The sequence below is a fragment of the Anopheles coluzzii genome, chromosome 2, assembly GCF_943734685.1.
Source record: "Anopheles coluzzii chromosome 2, AcolN3, whole genome shotgun sequence".
NCBI classification, from domain to species: Eukaryota; Metazoa; Arthropoda; class Insecta; order Diptera; family Culicidae; genus Anopheles; species Anopheles coluzzii.
This window is the reverse complement of record NC_064670.1, coordinates 3,925,885-3,945,471: the sequence shown is the minus strand read 5'-3', so window position 1 is coordinate 3,945,471 and position 19,587 is coordinate 3,925,885. Positions and strand designations below refer to the sequence as shown.

General features: G+C 49.3%; 3 protein-coding genes across 4 annotated transcripts; all 3 read right to left on the bottom strand.

Moving 5' to 3' along the window:
* Window positions 1-345: 345 nt before the first annotated feature.
* LOC120948900 (serine protease inhibitor A3K) lies at window positions 346-17,953 on the bottom strand. 2 transcript variants are annotated; one of them, XM_040365751.2, is made up of 7 exons: window positions 17,828-17,953; window positions 3,153-3,428; window positions 2,405-3,084; window positions 2,166-2,336; window positions 1,949-2,083; window positions 1,694-1,879; window positions 346-1,634 (listed from the first exon to the last, which is right to left on the bottom strand). In XM_040365751.2, exons 2-7 carry the CDS (start codon window positions 3,229-3,231, stop codon window positions 1,350-1,352), a joined length of 1,536 nt encoding a protein of 511 aa, XP_040221685.2. In that variant the 5' UTR covers window positions 3,232-3,428; window positions 17,828-17,953; the 3' UTR covers window positions 346-1,349. The 2 variants fall into 2 exon arrangements, with proteins under 2 accessions (XP_040221685.2, XP_040221684.2); XM_040365750.2 differs by lacking the exon at window positions 17,828-17,953 and adding an exon at window positions 12,861-13,610.
* Window positions 11,280-12,852, bottom strand: LOC120948902 (uncharacterized). The gene has a single exon (XM_040365753.2). The coding sequence runs from the start codon at window positions 12,564-12,566 to the stop codon at window positions 11,346-11,348; it is 1,221 nt and encodes a 406-aa protein (XP_040221687.2). The 5' UTR covers window positions 12,567-12,852; the 3' UTR covers window positions 11,280-11,345.
* LOC120948901 (keratin, type I cytoskeletal 9) lies at window positions 14,892-17,834 on the bottom strand. Its single transcript, XM_040365752.2, has 2 exons — window positions 15,899-17,834; window positions 14,892-15,808 (listed from the first exon to the last, which is right to left on the bottom strand). The coding sequence occupies exons 1-2, from the start codon at window positions 17,429-17,431 to the stop codon at window positions 15,602-15,604; spliced, it is 1,740 nt and encodes a 579-aa protein (XP_040221686.2). The 5' UTR covers window positions 17,432-17,834; the 3' UTR covers window positions 14,892-15,601.
* Window positions 17,954-19,587: the final 1,634 nt, after the last annotated feature.

The following is a 19,587-nucleotide window of genomic DNA, read 5'->3' as shown; positions in this document are numbered from 1 at the left end:
ACTATAAATATGCGTAGGGATTATCTGCAATCTAATACGAACGGGTTCTTTAAATGTTTTTGGAAACTCAAGATGGAAATTCCTATTTTCAACGAACGCGCTCAAAAGTAGTTGCCACAACTAGAACTAGTTTGTGCTCGAGAGGCGCGCCTGAGCGCTATAGTTTTATGCAAATAAGCAAATCTGTGAAACATTCATGGTAGCATGAATTCAACACAAAGATTATGAAAGTCGTTGTTGATTAAGGACAAAGTCACAGTGAACCCAATAGAAGATGCATATATTTGTGAACACTTTAAAAGTTTTTCTTTAACCCAAATCAAACCAAATTGATAATTGCATGCATTTTGATTTTGCGTACACACACACTTTGTGTACAGTTTTTATTAAGAGAATGGTACAGATAAAATTAGTCCTGGTTTACATTAAATAATCATAAATAATCGCTCTACCTAGGCATCTATACATACTAACTGCGGCCACTACATACTCTATACATCCGTACGATCGCTTCCGGTTGTGCTGGTCTATTATCCTGTTGCATAATTTAAACCAAATCGTTCCCGCCATGTTGCTCTAGGCTTTGTAATCGATGCGCGAAACCAGTCGGTGCCAAACGGTTGAGTACGATTTCAAAATACTTTTTGTACCGAAGATACCATATCTTGAAACGATCATGTTGGTGTGACGGTCGCTTTCGTGAGATCGATTATTAAAACGGGGTCGCATCTGGACGCATCGTTACGCATTCAGCTTCGTCGTTTCATCGTCATCTAGTGGAGCCTTCGGAACGGCTCCAGAAGAAGAGATGTGTGTGTGCAGTATGAGAGGACAGAGAGAGAGAGAGGTGTAATTAAATCATCGATTTAATTGGAGACTGTCTCGTCCGTTGATCGTTGTGGGTGGGGGATATTCGTAGCTGAATGTTTATCTAAATGGGAACACCTTTTAGGCACAGGAATGCCTATATAAAGGCTTGCTGGAAGTATCTCACCGGCATTTTCAAAAAGTCAAAATTGTAAAAATGTTGTTCATGTTGTTCAATGCTTCAGTCGCCGTGGTGAAATATCACGGCGGGAACGAAACGGCCAAAAGTTTCGGACGGAGTACTTGCCCCCTATGCAACAGGGATGTGCAGCGAATAAATCGAGCTCAATATAAGCTCTAACTATCGCCAACCGAAGAGGAGGATACTTGCTAGGCGTTTGTACCTAGCAATCGTTGTACACTTCACAATCGTTCTATCACGTACTGACTATGAGGGTAGTGGACCGTAATTTAGGAAAGCTAAAAACTACGAATGCTGGACAGTGCCTTCATTCCGGCGGGGCGTGGGAACAGTTACTCCTCTAGTCGACGTACGGGATGTCCGTGATCTTGCCAGCAACGATCACGATATCGTCCACGACGTCGCGCACGAAGAACAGGAACGGCTTGTCGGCAGTGAACTGCTCCTGCTCGTCGTCGATCGTTTTCGCCTCGACAATGTTCGTCGCCGACAGGGCGTTCTCGCTGCTGGAACCTTCGTCCACGCGGATCGACACGTGCTGCACCAGCTCGTCGACGTGGATCTTCTGCTCGGTGGTAATGCCGCTCAGGTCCGCCTTCGAGGTGAACATGGTGATGAGTCCAAGCTGCGGGGAACGAAATGCAATTACAACTGTGAGCTTTGGAATGCTTGGCCGAGGCTTACCTTTGCCAGTGGCTTCTCAGCACGACTAGTGGTATCGATGCGGAACTTGGGAATGCAGATCTGGACCGGCATTTGCACCAGCGACTTTTGCACGGTGCTGAGGGTATCGGGGTTGAAGTTCTTGATGAGCTCCTTCAGCCCGTCCTTGTTGTTGGGAACCATCAGCAGAAGCGAATAGCGGGAGTTCTGTGGAGAAGATGAAAATGGAACATTAGTACACATTCCGTTGAGTGGAAATTGATTCCCCGGACTTACATTGTACGGTAGCTCCAAGAACTTAGCATCCAGCTGTTCATCCTTTCCCACACCAAAGGTACCCTGCGATCGCATCATCATGACTGGTCGTTCGTCCGTGTTGGTAAAGAATTTACTTTCCTCCGTGCGAAGTTGCTGCGAAGCAGGAAATGGAGATATTGTTATCACAACATATTCTCATGTTATCTCTTATCTTTCGTATCCTTATCTCCCGTACCTGGAATGGCGTAGCCCAGCTGCCTCTGTAGTACAGACCGTTGAACAGCAGCATCTTGGATTCGTTGACCTGCTCTTCATCGTCTTTAAGATTCGCCTTTCGTCCAACCAAAGAGTTTCCACTCAGGGCCGACGCTATGTCTCCGGTTAGGAACGATCGGCGAACGTTGAACTGCAATAAAGAACGAGTTTTTCCGTAATTAATAGGCACCTCAAACCTTCGCAACTTTCGTACCGTACCTTCCTTCGTGAGCCTTGACTTTCGACCGCTTGCATGACCTCTTGCTCATCGTCCAAACCCAGCTTCTTCAGCGATAGCGACATTTTTTCGGGCTGCTCATGATCGACACGATCGATCGAGTCGGGCGTTTTCTTCATCTTAGCATCGTCAAGGTCAGCGTCGGCCGCCACTTCGTTCATCGCTTCCATCTTCTTTTTCGCCAGCTCTTCCTTGATTTTGGTCGGATCAACGTACTCCTTGTCGTCAATGTTCTTGTCAAACTTTGGGTTTTCATCGTCGATCTCGTCGTACTTGGTACTGATGCCAGTGTCCGTGCGCAGCTCGTCCTCCACCGGTAGGGCCGACTTGATCTTCAGCACCTCAAAGTCAACAATATCCTTGCTGTTGCTATTGTTGCTACCCTGCTCCAGCACGAGGTTGTCACCGTCGGGACCGTTGCTCTCCTCGATGATCTCCTCCTCGACCACCACCGGGTCGAGGGAGGTTTTGGGCTCATCAAAGTTGTAATCATTCCGCTCGATGTCCCGCACCTCTACGGCGTAGTTTTGCTCCAGCACATCCTTGTACGCCTGCAGCACGCTGTTGTTTTTGTAGATGTAGAACCAGGTTTTGAACTGCGGCTCGTCCGTTGGATTTTGGCCGCTCAAACGCTTGAGCGAAACATCAAACGCTTTGCGAACTGAAAGAGAAGAGGAGATAGAAACGGGCTCCCGTGTGCTGGAAGAGAAGCCAGCGTGTGACACTCACCCAAATCCCTGTCCGTGGGAAACTTGAACACGTCGTACAGCTCCTTCAGCGTTTGACCTTCCGCCCCTTCGCTGATCATGGCCAGTATCGAGGAAAAGCCGATCGGCGAAAACACATGGTTGCCCGGCGTTTCGGCGGCTCCCTTCAGCAGGCTGCTCGTGATGATGTTAGTCGAGACACCAACCAAGCTGCGCGGCTCGCCGCCATCGCGCGAGTAACGCTGCTTCGGCAAAGCGTTACAGGCAGGCGTTACCACGGCGAGCAAGGCGCAAACCACTGCGGACGGGAGAAAGACAATCGAAATGATGCATTAGTCGGGGGGGAGCAACAACAAAAAATGAATCAATTAAACATGAATGATTGCAACGGCTTGCCGCAGGTGAAACTCCATCCCATCTGTTTCGTGCCGCACCCGCTCACGAGAGAGTACTAATTTTGTGATGAGTTTTCCCCCGCGCCAAGGGATTTCCCCAGCGGGAGAATGTTTCGCTTACGTTGCGGCAATTTATGTACGCAACGACATGCTTTCGCACATAATGCGGCAGGCAGTTCCCATCGTATTTTGTCGGAAAATCACATCATAATCAGCTAGTGGAGTATCACGTGCGGGCTGCGTTGCAATGGAGGGTCACCGAATGGCAACCGAAGCCAACATCAGGGTGTGTTTCGCAGATCGTGGTCATACTTATGAGCGATTTGTACCACCGCACCCAGCTGGATGACAGTTTCCTTTTCACACCCATTTGCCCCCGGTATCATTATCCAACGGCGGTTTGATTCGTAACTCCCGGGCACCCACCGAACAGCCGGGTGAAAGTCCGGAAACCCGCAATGTCGGCATCATGTTTGGAGTTTTTCCTTCTCTTTCTCCATTTCATTAAAAAAAAGAGTCATTACCACACCCAAACACACACATCTCGCCACTGTTGCACGTTTCGGCCGCCAGCCAAATGCAGCGGAACGGATATAAAAGGGGCGATATAAAAAAAATTGAAATAAAGTCACACACCGCACGCAATCTCTTAGCGGGGCAATAAATGGAGGCTGTGTGCGATCAAATTAATTCAAATCGCTCCATCTAAACGCCACACGGAAGAGTTCCAGCTTCGGGATTTTATGATTTCTTTTTCTTTGATGCTTCAAAACTGTGGAGAAGAAAATTTGCCCTCGTGTTGTGTTCTGCCAGTGCGCTAGAAACATAATTGAATGTCGTGATGAATTAACAACGGCCCGGAAGGAGGAGGGAGAAGGAAGCTTATACCGGGTGAGGGGGTAGTCTAACGGGCAGATCGCGTTTGGCAGCCGCGTATATAAGTCCCGGTCCCAAATGTGGAAGACGGCGACGGTGATTTATTCATGAGGCACACAGCAAACCGCTGATAACGGCACTCACTTTCGTGTGAAAGTCGTTGGGTGTTTGGTTTGGGGAGGGCATTTGGTTGGGAACAGATGTACGCCCTGCAATCGGAGCAAATCAACCGCAGAATGAAGCAAGAATGAGCTGGGAAGGAAAGCCAACAGCTAATCTTTATTTTAGATAACATGTTCCCAACGCATCCGCCCTTTCTCCGTCGCTCAAAATTGGTAGTGGTACACTTTTGCCGTCTCAACATTTATGCCTAACGAATGTGCCCGAAAAGTAGGTGTTAATGATGGCAACCTCACCGGGCCAGTGCAATCGATCGATCGATTGAAATGCATCCACGGTGGAATTCAGCTTTCGATTGGTGTTCCGATCCGATCGCGCTTGGGATCGATTTCAATTTCGATTAACCGCGCGGAGAAAGTCCGTGTGAGCATGATTGACTAACCGTTTGACAAGGCGAATGTTTAAATGAAAAATGGGAAGCTATTTCCCAGCTGCTGCTGGCGAACGCGAATCAACAACGCAACCACGTGGGGAGTTTGCTGTTTGGTGGTGAAATTGGAAAATACAAGCAGAAAGTGTGTGTGTGTGTGTGTGTATGTGTGTGTGTGTATTTGTTTGGGCAGAGGAGAGGTCTTTTCTATTTTGCAAGCTACTGCTGTTGTACTGTCCAGAGTCGCGCTCCAATCCAGGAAGCTCATAAATTTTGGGCAAAATAAATGCACCGCTCCAAATCCGCGGGTGGCCCATAAATCTCGACATGGACAAATATTGTGACTTGCCTCCTACCACACCCCCCCCCCCTCCCTCCCTCCGGAAGGGTTGCTCAATTGAAACAAACAAAACCCCCGTCGTCGATGCTTTCCAAAAAGGAAAAGGACAAAGGCAAATCCGCCAAGAACAACGGCGGACGGTGCTGCGCACAGAGTGGTGAAAGCTAACGCGCGGTGATTGAGCTTTGAGTTTTGGTTATTTTGCATTTTGCACTTCTCGTTCCCTTCGTGGTTTTGGATTTTTGGGTACAGTTTTTTACACTACATTACACTCTCAAGAAGAAGTAGAAGAAGCAAGAGCATCGAGGCGGTGGTGTGAAGCTTTCGGTGACGCATTTCTTTTCGCAATTCCGCGCGAACGTCCTTAAAGCAACTAGCAGCGATTGAGCATGACACCAATTCTTTGGGACAAGAGGTAAAACAATCACCCGGTCCTCTCGCGGCCAGGCAAAACATAGCTTTGCTTTTGTTGCTTTTAGTCTCACTTTGCGCGAGTGAAAGCTGGCTTTGCATTTGGGGGCGGAAAGGTTCATCACGCGGTTGCTCGCGCCACGCTGCCGCCGCCCGCCACGACAGGTCAGTTTGAACTCTGAGCGGTGGTTTTTTGGGATGCAAAATGGCAAAGCTGCGCAAGTGAACAGTTGCGCTGTACGTGCGCGGAATCGTGATGGTGTGAAAGGTTTATGTGTGTGTGTGTGTAATTTGCAGTATCCGGGATGGAGAGATGGCTTTGTTTGTTTGGTTTGGAATTTATTGGTAGCATGAAAGAAATGTTCCATTTCAGGCTCATTAGTCTAAACATCAGAAGCTAAACCTTGGCTCAGGACATGTAATTAGGGACAGTTGTTGTTGCATCGATTTGTGCTAGAAAATGGTTTGCCAATCTGAAGCGCAAAGAGCATACAATGGCAATCAATCAGGGTAGGACAGAAATGACGCTTTAAACGACAGCAACATTCAATTAGCGTTACTTTCACTATCAGCAATTTAGCGCACCTCAACGATGTCCCCCAGCTGGCAGATACTTTGCCTCGTTAAAACTAGATCAAGCTGCTGTCTTATGTTTTTTTGCATTCTCCATCCATCCAACCGTTAAACGATCGGCCGCGTTATGCCTGATAGATTGTTCGAAAACAGCAGCGAACGACAAACACGCGATTAGGCAACCGGCACACACGGGTCAATCCCGCTGGCTTGGTGCTGGACCGGTGTACTTGGCGGTGCATTTGCATCCCCCTTGCACTTGCGGGCAGGGTGGTTTTGACCACAAACACCACCCCCCATCATTCTCTGGCTGCATCATGGCCACGGATCATCTCATCTTTCTTGCGCGATCCGAGCCATTTGGTCATGGTCAGACAGGTGCGCAATCGCGATGCCGAACCAACGAACCAACCACAACGCCACAACCACGTTCCGATACCGTTCACCACCAGGCGCGATTTGCGTTCCGAGTCACGGTTGGTGGTCACGGTTGAATGCAAGGCGCGCAGGATGCCTCCGATGCGCGCGAGATCGTGAGTGAAGCTGTTGTTGTGCAAAGCTTCCGTCCCGTGGCCAAGGGTGCGGACCGTTTCGAATTCCACCACCCTCTCTCTCTCTCTCGAAGACCCCAAAACGGCGGCGGGTGAAGCTTATGATTTCTTGACTTTCCACCGTGCTGCTGCTGCTGCTGCTGTTGCTTTCCAACCGCGCTTGCCAAGCGTTCCGACCAAATTTGGTTGCATTTCTTTCTACCATCTGGCCGGCCCTCGCGCTCGGAGGGGAGTGATGGTGGTGGTGATGTGGTGTAAAAACATATGAAAGAATGGCTTTTCCTTCGCCATAGAAAGTGCGGGAAAATTTCATCTATTTAAGCACCCTCCCCCTCTCCCCTCATGCAGCGCTGCTGTGTCATCAGTGCAACCGATCCGGCTGCGATTAAGCGACTCGGAGTGTCATCGTTTTGACCAGGGTAGGCCATTATTTGTTCAAGCGATCGTTTCGATGTCTCCACAGAAGTCGGGAAATTAGAGCATCATTGTTTCACTGTGCAGTGCGTTTTTTTCCGAAACCATTTCCATTCAATTTCGGAACTCCCAGCACGCACATTCACCGAAAAACCAACATTGCTTCGATCATGATAGATCTCCAAAAAAAAAAAAAGCAAAAAAAGCGACAGCAGCTTCCCAGCAGCTCTTCACTTCACATACTTTCAAACGCTCTCGTTTTCCACAGCCCACCCCACCCTACCACCTGCGTTCATTGCGCTGTCTTCGCCTCCAAAAAAAGCGCCCCTAAAATAAGAGCGAAAGTGTGATGAAACGATGATTTAATGCGCTTTTTTCCACCATTGCGCTGTTTAGGTGCGAACCTTACAACAACGATATAAAAAAGGAGGCAGTTTATAATACGACCACTTTGGTTGGTGGTGGCTGTAACGGTGGGCGGGTGGGGGGAGGTGGATTTATGGTAACGGATTTCGCACGACGAAGTACTGAGACAGGCTTAGTGGGTTTCCCACAGTGGCGTACTGCTAAAAGTTACAAAACAGCCAAAGGAAAGCAATTGACCAACGATCGGAAAAGCGATCGGGGCGTGGTGGATATGCCTCCTCATGCTGCGGGGCTTTGGGAGGTTCAGCTGATTGGACCAACCCTCCCCACAAGGTAGGTGATAATTGCAAAAAAATACTGTTTGAAATGCGCAGATAAAATGAAGCTATTAAGCGTTAATTGAAAGAAAATCCGTTTTTTGTGTGCAATTCAATTCGGTTAGCTGTTGTTTTTTCATTGCCTTATCGGGTTGGGTTTGTCTGCGGTCGTCTGTGACGTCAGTATGGGTTTGCAGCATAATTACAATATAATAAATCATGTGCGAAAACCACCTCCGTACCTGTGAACGGGAATTTTCTTATTAAATTGTAAACATCAATCTGTGCTGGTTGTTGGAAAATTAACAACCAAGCTCTGTTAACTCCTTCTTCCCCAGTTTTTCTTTGCTCCGCTCAACAATCGAGAACTTTCCCTGCTACGCTCCACGATTAGCTCCAATTGGTGCAACATAACCGACCCTGCCATGTTTCGAACCGGGAAAATCGGGCAACATGTTCGCCCGTTGCTCGAACGAACACTGGTTGCGGCCCTTTAGCGCTGCTGCGCTGGTGTGATGTTGATGAAAAAACATGAAAGCTCACTACCCTTACACACACCTGAGACGTTGCAGGGGGTACCTCTTTCGGTATCTGGCGGAGGCCACCACCCCGAGCTCAATCGAAAACCAGCTGATGGACGGCGATGGGCTTGCTAACAACGCTGTGTGTCGGATGAAGACGCTCTCATTTCCCAACGGCCTGCTGTTGCGCCGCAATGAGGCCGCAGATGTGTGTGTGCTAACCAGACGTGTGCTGCTACGAACCGCATCGGACATCAAATCCCGATGGTTATGTTTTATTAGATCAATCAATCCCCACACGATTACGCTTCGTTGGTAAGCTAATTTTTATCCCGTGTATCGACCAAAGGCTGCCGCTTGCCTTTGTAGTGTACAGGCTCTAGCGAAGATGTCGAAAAGAAGCCCGAGAACATAAGAATGAGGTGCGCGCGAAGAGGTGCGCTGCAGAACAACACAACAAACCACTCCCGGAGCACAAGAAATGTAGGTGAAACTCGTAAAAAAACGGCTCCATCAGTCGTACAATTTCTCCTCCTACCAGTCAGCACTGTTTGCGTGTTGTTCTACCCGAAACAACGCCCAAGCCTGGTTGGCTTACCGTTTGGCCCATTTTACACACCTACCAGACCTGTGTGCAGTGACTTCTCTTGAGATCGGTTTCACGATCAGTTTATTGAACTTCGGAACGGTTCGTCGTCACCAACCGAGGGGTTTTATTTGCGTACGTGTGGGCAGCAGAAGTGGGTGAGCCGCCGCCTGCTGACCTTAATCGATGTTGACTTCTTTGCCAGAAGTTCTCCCGAAGCGATCGTGGGATCGTCCCCCCTCTTTAGTTCTGGTAAGGTGGGCAGAGGTTGTTGCTGTTACTTGAGAGACAGTGTACCGTTGCGGGCCCGATGTTTGTGTGTGCCTTTTGACGACCATGACCCATTAAATCGAGGTCCACACGATCGTGATCGCGCGTCAATTACTGCGAGGCGGGTGGCTTACGCTTACTTCCTCGCTTGGGCAGGTTCGGGGTACACTACCAAGTTATGCGGCTATGTGTGTCAAACTATCGGTGGGCAGTTCTTCCTTTCGCCTCCGACGGGGCAATTTAACGAGGTGTTAGACCTTCGCGCGAAGGATACCAGTGTTTTCGAACGAGTGATGATGCGTTAAAATATTCAATGCTGTTAACAAGCAAATGGACGTAGTTGGTGTCGTCTTCCGGTACTAGCGACCAGGAAAAGCTGCCTTGAGCATGAATGCACTGTGTACGTGCAAGGCTAAAGGCGAAGACAAGGCGATATCTACGCGATCGTGATCTAGAAAACCAATATTTTGGTTAATGTATCATGTCCCAGCCAGTCTCATCAAAACGTCCCTACAATTTGGTGATTCTGCGGTATACTTTTCACTGCTCTATTTGGTTGGTTAATTTCTGTTTACCCTGCTCATCCAACCGATCTGTCGTACATTATGATGCATCAAAATATAACGAGTTGTTTTATCTAAAAGCGTCCGCTGTGTTTTTTGGAGATTTTCAATTTCCATCACACCCGGGAACCCCAAAACACAGGAAGCGAAGCCGGGCAGCGACTTGCAAGAACACGATCCACAGGAAGACCGTTCGGTTATGCACCGTTACTTTCGTTAATTAGTGCTCGAACGATCAGCGGGTCGAAAAAAGAAAGAAGAAAAGGGAATTTATATTTAAAGCCAAACGGGAGACAACTCCAAAAGAAACCGGGTTGACCAGAACTTCATCGTGGGGGGGGGGGGGGGGGGGACCTGATGGGATAGGTAGGTGGTGGTGGTCGTGAATTGACAAATTAGCACATCCGTTGCCCGGGTTTTTGCTAGTCCCGAGCGCGGCTGTGAATTGCAGTCTCCGTCCCAGCATTTGGACAGCCGATGCTAAAGCCCCGTTTAACGGAGTGTAATCAGCGCCGAGGGGATAATCCATTCTCTTGAGGTCTGGCCATCGTCGCGCTTTTTTTATGGCCCAATCGAGCCCCACCGATTTGATCGTAGGGTCGCGCGGAGATGCTTTCGAGATTGTGCCAAGAGCGGGCCGTTTATTTCTTTCCCAATGTCCGTTCGGCTTGGGCTATTGACCCGCTTTGCCCGTGGTGGTTCTTCGTGGGCCAGCTTCTGTCCACACGCAAAGGGGAGCAAAGATGAATGTGCCCACATTGTGCAGCCCACCGGAGGTTGTGTGGTGCCGTTTTTTTCTCTCATTCTCCCACTGTGTGTGTCTTAAGGTCTTGTTCTGTGTTGCCAGTGGCACAGCATCCCATGGAGCCCTTTGCATGTATGTTCGGGGAGCATAGGATTGGAAGCAAACAGGTTCTGTGCGAACGACGCGTTGAAATGGACACACAAACCAACAAACCGACGAAAAAAGCAAGAACTTGTTCAATAAACTTAACCCACCGTATATGTTCAGCTGAGAAAACACCACCCGCAAAGGTTTGCCACCACCGCAGCCGTAGATTAAACGGGCAGGATTCTCTATTCGATTTGCGCAGATCGCGGCAGAAAGAAGCCACAGGGCAGAGTGGTAACCCACACCGAACTCCGGCCGGCATATAATGGACGGGGGGCAAGAGTACAGTTATAATTGCGGATTCCCGGACCGCCGCATCTTGTCGGCATCTACCGCGCCCGCCAGCGACACGACACATTATCTCACATGCAATCGAGACGGCACGGGGGAGCATCATGCACAAACACGAAGTGGAACACGCAAACGGTGGAAGGACGTTTCGAAGACTCTCTGGACACACTGGGAAGATCTTTTCCGGGGAAGGGGAAGGGTGAGACATAAAGATCGGTGATCGGCAGGCGGTGTATGCAACCGAAACGGAATCCCCAGTAATTGGAGATAGCTTTATTGAGCGAACAGGGCAGCACACTTCAGGTAGCGACCGAGGAGGACGGGCTGATCCCAATGTTCTGGAAGTATTGGAGAGTCTTGCCATCGATGGGGGTGTTGAATTTGGCCATCAGATCATCTACGCTCTGCTGTAGGTCGGGATGAGCCTTCACGTCCACCAGGCTGGGCATGACGTGTGCCAGCTGTGACAGACGGTACACATACTCGGGATCTTGGACGAGCGTACCGTTCTCAGCCGTAAGTGATTGCAGAAGCAAATCGACCGAACTAAGCCGCAGCTCATCGCTGGGAAGTTGGGCGATAAAGTTGACAATGTTGGGAAGCGTATCGGCACCGGGTTTGGAACCATCGGGCAGTTTAAACAAACGCTGCCTCAGAGTGTCAAAGTGGTCCGGGAAGTGTCTTGCGATAGACACGAGCGTGGTGAAGGAATTCTTGTACAGATTGTCACGTAGCTGCACCACTTGGTCGTTCAGCAGGTTCTCACGGTTTTCTAGCTCCGGATTCACCACAGTGGCCAGCTCGACCGCGTGAAGCGTCTGGAGCATTGGGCTCTTGGATGACTGCACTAACTGGCCGATCAGGTCGTACATACTACGCTGCTTCTTGTGCATCGGCAACGCCCAGGCGTACTTCAGCAGTTCCTCGACGTTGGCAGGCTGGAAATAATTGTCCAGCTTTACGTTGTCACCCATTTCCATGAAGCTGTAGAAAACTGCCCGTTCGATTCGTCCCGATGCAAGCGTACTGCGATAGACTTCCTTCTGTAACGGTTCCAGCGCTTTCCAGGCGTCAAGCACCTGCCGTTTAACTTCCTCCTCCAGCTTGGCTAGATCGGCTTTCATTGGTTCGAACAGCGTCTTAAAATTGCTCATAGCTGCATCAATCTTCGACACCACGTCCTTTCCGCCCAATGATCCCGCGGGTGAAGCGGGATTCTGGCTTCTCCACCTAATACAGGTAAGCGGCACTAGATTGTACTGGTTCGCTTGGACCTTGTTTTCGCAATACTTGTTGAGGGGACATTTTTCCTGCTGCGACACTGATAGCCATCCCTTGACCGAGTCTAGCAAGCGACCCACTTTCAATCCACAGATCTCCTTCTCCGGTTTGGGAGCTTCTTCACCAACGACAACGTGCAGTTGCGCGGAAAGGGATACGAGCAAGATTAGCACAGCACTTAAGCCACGACACATTGTAACTCGGAGCTGATTGATTTTATGGGAAAATGGTAAACGCATCGATGGTGCGAAGGACTTTATACTACAGGTCGAATATTGGTTCAGTTGTAAGATATCCCACAACGTGTTTGCAGACCCTTCAACAAGATTAATTATGTTGGAAGAAGTTGTTCTCTGAGAATCTTCGCGTCGTTACACAAGCAATCATGATAACATCATCATCAGAGGCAATCTCCTCTCATCTCCGGATCCGGATTGCCGAACAAAACAAAAGACGCATTAACAACCTGCACCTACTCACTCCACTCAATTATCACGAGGTAATTTAATTTGCAAAAAATAAAAGTAACTTACGTATTGTTATCGAATTTCCGGAGGTCATTGTCGCTGCTGCCCTCGGGAGGGGTATGTTACTGTATCTCACCAACGGTCACAAACGGTAGCCACAACACCACTCAGGACGGAAGTGTAAACAACCGACAACTTTCTTCTTTCTACGTTCAATGTCCGGTCGGGGCGACCTCTGGCATCGGGCGTGCCCGCGAGAGCAGCTGAGAGGAGGACGCGAGTATATTTATTTTAAATGCCACACACAATGTTTAATGTGGTGTACGCAAGTAACCCGCACCGCAGCAGAACTTTCTCCACGTGCGTGGTTGTCCGTGTGATCGATGTACAAAGCTCTTCAATTAACACCAATTTCCACTGCTTCAGCACTGTAGTTCACTGTTTGTTTTTCTGTTTTAGATGTTGTTCTCACTGATTGCTGGTCACTTGCTTGTAGGCAAAATACACGCGCACACAAACTCGCACGGCTGTGTTCCTGCAGGATGGCTCGCGATCCCGGCAACGTTACACAATGGACTGTTACCTAACGGCGGGCGGGAATCGAGTTTTATACACCGCGACCGTTCCCGAACAGGTCCGCCTGGACGCTGCCCAGGTGTCGGGCTCTCCTGGTTCGCGCAACTCCCTCTCGCGCGTGGTTCTGCGGGAACCGCGAGCAGCGCGAAAGGATGAGATGAGATATGAGGGATGAGCACCAAAGGGGGCGCACACACCGAGAACCGTCCGCCGAGCGCGCCCAGCGACGCAGTTGGACTGTGCCGGGGTGCGATCGTTCGCTGGCACGCCGGCGTTCACTTCGGCGTTGCAGTCCCGACCCCGACCATCCAACCTACCCCTTCCACGGCTGTGGCACGGCGAGTTGCGTGCAGCCGAAGTGAGCATTATTCTCTCGGCAAACGGCTTTCTTCGCAGCACTAACGCACCGAGCAAACGGTACCCGAGACACGAAAGCGAAGAAAACGGTGAGCGAGAGTAGCAAACAAACGTACGTTTGGTTCCGTGATCGCGATCACCATCGAAAGCTGCACCACAACGAAAGCTTTGGGGTGGAAAGCTTCTCTTTCTTTTTTTGGAGTAACGTAAGATGTAAAAGGGATGATAGAATGACTTGCTGAAAGAATGCCTATTCTGGGCTGAGGTCATCCGAGGGAGAGTTGCCGTTGGGTCGGTCGATCGATCTTTTCGGAAGATCACCTCAGAAAAGATATAGGTCAACTTGGGTCCGATATCTTCTGCTCAACGAAGGGAAAAAATCGGAGGTAAATTAAAAACGTTGTTGACGCTGCCTGCTCGCCTTCCTGCCGCGCTTCAAGCATGCAATTACGGCTCAATAACAGGTTTGTGGGTGTTTTTTGCATGCACAAACACACAAAGCATGTCCCGGTTTAATATCTGGGAGAATGATTATCGAAAAAAGGGCTGTAGCATCAGCACAATGTATGCAAATTGGGTAACTCTTTCTTGTGTCGTATGTCGCATCCCCGTCCAACGTTGGTACAGTGTAATTAAAAACAATCCGTTGTCCAAGTTGTGCCTCAAACGGATTATCTCTATTGACTAACTCGCCGTTGCTAACGCAAACAAACTGGATTAACAACAACCAAAATCACTAAATCGTTTGTCACCGCTAATTGGCAGACTGGGAACGATGGTGGGAACCTGATATAGAATTGGATAACGCCGCAACTTTTCGAGCAAAATTTGTAACCCTCATTCACTGAGCAAAGCTCGCACAAGAATGCGAACCTCAAATCCACCGTTATGCCCTTTCGACTGTTTGTGTGGCGTACGAAATGAAACGTGCCCCCGGGCAGCTCGGCACTAACTATGACTACTCGTCGACATTGTTGCTATTATTTCGTCGTGCGTTCGCAAACGTAAACGCATCGAAGGGTAAATAAACATTGCCCGTCGGTCACTCGAACGCAGGGTGGATGGCCATGTGACACTGCAGTTAAGCACATGAAGTTGGAAAGGTCCGTAAATGTGTATGTCGGATGTGTGTCGGAGTGCAGAAAAAACTCTCCTAAAGCAAGCTTTCTTTTCATAATCTGCCGATTAATAAAATTTTTCTTTAATCATCTTTCAAAAATGCCTTACTTTCAATCTTTCCTCCCTTCTAAAAACTTACTTTACTGATTCCTGGTCATAAATATAGTGTACTGTGTTTTCGATTTTATTATCCTTCTTGGCGCGGCACGTTTGCTTGCATGCATCACTACTAAATGGTACTGCGTGGTGGCTGAAAGACAACGAATGACAAAACGAGCGCTGCGATGCTAGAAATAATCCTATCAAAGAAGCGTGTTGCCTTTCCAGTCCATTCGACCACCATCGAAAGCCATTTGTTTGCAGTGATTCATCACTGGCACAGTACAATTTAATACGTTTTCCCTCAAGGAAGCGCCATTTTGCATTGCGCAGGCTCTGTATAGCATAAAATCTATCGAACTAAATGAAAACAATTAAAATAGAAGAAAAAAGAAAGACTGTTCTTCCCTATCTGCGTCTCGAATCGGATCATCCTTGTCTAGTAGTCCACGCTGGAGAGCCAACTAATGGTTAAGAAATGAGAAGAAAAGCTTAAGCCTAAAAACACGAAACAAGACAACTGTTGCCTAACGCTTATGAAAATATGTTCTGTTGAGCCGAACGACATTCGTCAGTCGGCGGGAGAGAAAACTTGGCGGCTGGTGCTTGATTACGGTCGCGCTGGAAACGTGGGGAAGAACCTGCCCATTGTCAATCTACGTTTTCTCCTCCTTTTCCTTGTTGTAGCGCTCCAGCTCCTTGAGGAATTGTGCTTTCGGTTTCATCACGTTCGGCCGGTCGCCACGGCAGTTCGGGCAGAACCAGCGTCCCTTCGGTTTCGAGATTAGCGAAACGCAGCTGAAGTGGAACCACTCGATCGGGCAGAGATCATTATCACAGAGGATCATTTCGCCGAATGAAATCTGCAAAGTAAAGGAAAGTAAATTAGTAAATAATATCGAACCAATGGGAGTGTGGTTGAATTCTTCCTCCTCCCCGTCCAAATGCCGTACCTGATCACACAGACAGTAAGTCGGCTCGTCCGGATCGATCGTTTCTTCGGCCGCCGGCGTATCTTCCCGAGCTTCCCTCGTGGCCTGAGATCCACGGCCGCCCGTTTTGCGCTTTTTCTTCTTGCCCGAGTTCGCACCACCGGCACCACTGCCACTGCCCGTGTGATTGCCGCTTCCGGTGCCCTTCTTGCCGCTGCCTTGGTTGGAACTGTTTAGCTGAGAGCTGCTGCTGCCGGCACCACCTGCACCGCCATTACCGCCATTGCCATTACCACCGTTGCCGCTGCTTCCAGAGCCGGAACTCGAACTGTTTGCACCACCGTTTCCACCGTTACCGCTCTTGGCACCGCTCCCGCCCAGCGTTGAGCTTTGCGCTTGGCCGGATCCGGACCCGCTTAAACTATTATGGCTGCCTCCCGATGTACTTGCCCCTCCGTTGCCTCCACTACCATTACCTCCGCTGCCTGATTCCTGCTTAATGCCACCGCCAACGTTCGTTCCGCCGCTGCCACCGGAGATTGCAATACTGCCCGACTGACCGCCGTTACCACCCGATCCGCTGCCGGAACTGCCACCCGACCCAACGGATCCCCCGACACCGCTTCCACTGCCGCCAATAACGTCCTCGATTGGGTCCACATCCATCGCACTAACGCCACACATCGAGTTTGGCGTGTTGGAACCGTTGGCCGAGCCACCCGTCTGCTCGTTGCGCGTCCGCCGGGCCCTTTTAGAGCTACGCTCATTGCTCAGTGAACCGCTGCCGTTGTTTCCACCGTACATTCCGGAACCATTACCACCGCCAAGTGTGCTTCCGACACCGTTACCGCTCGTGCCGTTGGCCGTGTGCATGATATGCGAGTTGGAACCGATTCCTCCGTTGCCACCGTTGCCACCGGAGCTACCATACCCGCCGGAGCCGTTCGATCCGCCGGCCGTTCCATTGCCCGTCACTCCGTACTGTCCCGGCCCGTTGCTCGAGCCATTACCACCGGCAGCACCGGCCAAACTCGTGCCATTGACGTCCCGACCGCCATCGAGCGTCTTATCGTCGCGAGCATAATCCAGCCGCACGAAGAACTCGTTGCCAAGATTGACGAAATCCTGATCTAGCTGGCGTGTTTTGTGATCGATCAGGTCCTGCAGCTGCTGGATGATTTGAAGCTTTTCGTCGCCCAACTCTTGCGCCGCGATGAGACTCTTCTGTATCCGGGAGGTGACCCGCTTCAGCGTGTTGCTCTGCTCTGTTGATGCCGTCGTGCCCGGGGCTGTAGTGGACGAAGCGGTGGTCTCAGTTGTGCTGCCTTTCGTGGCTCCGGATGATCCAGCCGCAGCCTGCGCCTGATTGAGGCTCCATTGCTCGTAGTAACTGTTCACGTCCCGCAGATGGCTCCGGTAGAGGACATCGATTTCGCGAATACGGGACAGATGCCGCTGCACCTCATCCGGCAGGTTTTCCACCGAATCGAGATAGTTTTCGACGTAGTTCGTCGAGTAGTGGGCTTCCACCGTGACCGCACCGACGTTTATCATGGTGCCGCGGAAAGTAGACCACGGTCGGGGCCTGGAGGAGGAGGGCGTTTTGTTTTGTCAACTTTCGGACCAAAGTGGCCACAGGTTTTCCGCTTTTCAGTACACACACGCTATCAACCTAACCTTACGCGAGCATTCCCCCTAATGGGGCTACATCGTCTTTGCCGTGTGTTCGTCTGGAGTGAAATGAACACACCGGAAATGTTACGACCAGCCGAATCAGAGGGTACAAATCGTTCCACGACCGAGTTATGCACGGGTAAAGTTTCTTTTTGCACAAAGCGCCGAGATGCGAACAGGTTATTTTCCCTCTGGACGCGTGTTTTGCCGCAAGAAATGCGAATGAAATGCACCAGCCCGACGATTCACAGCTTTGGGCAAACGTTCGATACTCACGATTCACGACTGTGCGACGTGTGCAACGTTTTCGCAGGAAAAGAAACCAGATTTTCCGCTTTTGGCCAAGTTTGTTTTTGATTCGTAAATATATGCTTTGAAAAATGGCGACGATGCACGAAAGTGTGACAGTGGGAGCGTGGCGGTCAATTTACAAATGACATTTGATGGAACGGAAATTTTAATTGCTTCAAATTGATTCAGTATTTTAATTTTATATGTAAATCCAGCACATATTATGTAAATATTAGAAAAAATATGGGCCTGTATCGCTTTACATTATTTTTTTTCCATGAAAATAGCATGTTTTGTTTTGGAAGTCCCAAAAGCGGCAGCACAAGCGAGAACAATGAACCGCCGTCAAATGTATCTGGTCAAAATATGATTTAATGGAAAAATAAACATCTTTGAGCCATTTATTCCGGGAAATTTTGTTTATGGTGTAAAACCTCGAATTTTACCAATTTGAATTAAACGCTCAAGTTATAACAAAGGCACAAAATCGCAAAGTAGAAGAATAAACAGAAGGCTGAAGGTGTTGTCAGTACAACGATCCGTAAACGAATGATCTTTATTTTGACATTCAGATTATCGCACAGTTGTCACGGAGATGGTCATATTCTGATCCGGCATATTGGGCTCTATGGTCTTATCAGGGGTCAAATCTCCAGGATATTACAGCTCGGCTATCCTGACAAACAAATTGACCTCAATTTGAGCGGCTTACTGTAGAAATCTTCAATACTTATTGAACAGAGCTGGCATGAGAATAACTCACATACTTTCAATCACAACTGCTTTTCTGACCAACATCTCCTCCGGAAGTCTTGCTGAAGTTTACGGAAGTTACAGCCAAGCATAAGGACGATGATGATATCGAAAGGTGTTGATCCGGAATGATGTCGTCATATGATGCGTAAAGTTGGGTCAATTTCAAGGTGGGTGTCAATTTCAATCACAGCTGCTTTTCTGACCAACATCTCCTCCGGAAGTCTTGCTGAAGTTTACGGAAGTTACAGCCAAGCATGAGGACGATGCTGATATCGAAAAGAACTGATCCTGAATGATGTCGTCATGTGATGCGTGCGGTTGAATCAATCTCATAGTGGGTGTAAGTACTGCTGCCGCTGATCGGCATCTCCTCCAGAAGTCTTGCTGACGTTTACAGAAGTTACAGCCAACCATAAGGACAATGTCGATCAGGATGAACCTGAATACTGAACGACACCACAATGATTGTTGTTCAACAGCTCAGTAGGCTACAATCGATGCCACAGCACTCGAACATGACGCGGCGGTAGAGGGTGGTAGCGGAGTCAATCCATAAAGTGGCGGAAGGCAATACACACGATAAACCGGAGGCGATGACAACACGGCGTGCGGTGCACATACAATAACAGAAGTGATGCGCGAAGCTTTTCCAGTATTCCAAGTATGAGCGATTATGAAACAATAACCAGCGGCCGTATTAATACTAAATGGCGGTGTCATTGTCGTGCAAGATGAACAAGATGGCGGCCACACTAAATGCAAGTGCTAGATGGCTGGTGTCTTTGGGGTTGCAGGGATCGATATCGTTGTGCCTGGTGAATCTGGCGTGATCTGGTCTAGCCATGAGGCAAATCGTTGCCTAAACATCGAATTGGCTGCCTATACCGGCAAGCACACACAGAAGCTTCTCGTTTTTGCGCATTGCAATGGCAGATGGTAGCGTCATCTCACACACAAACAAACAAACTCTTCGATACTCAATCTTGTGC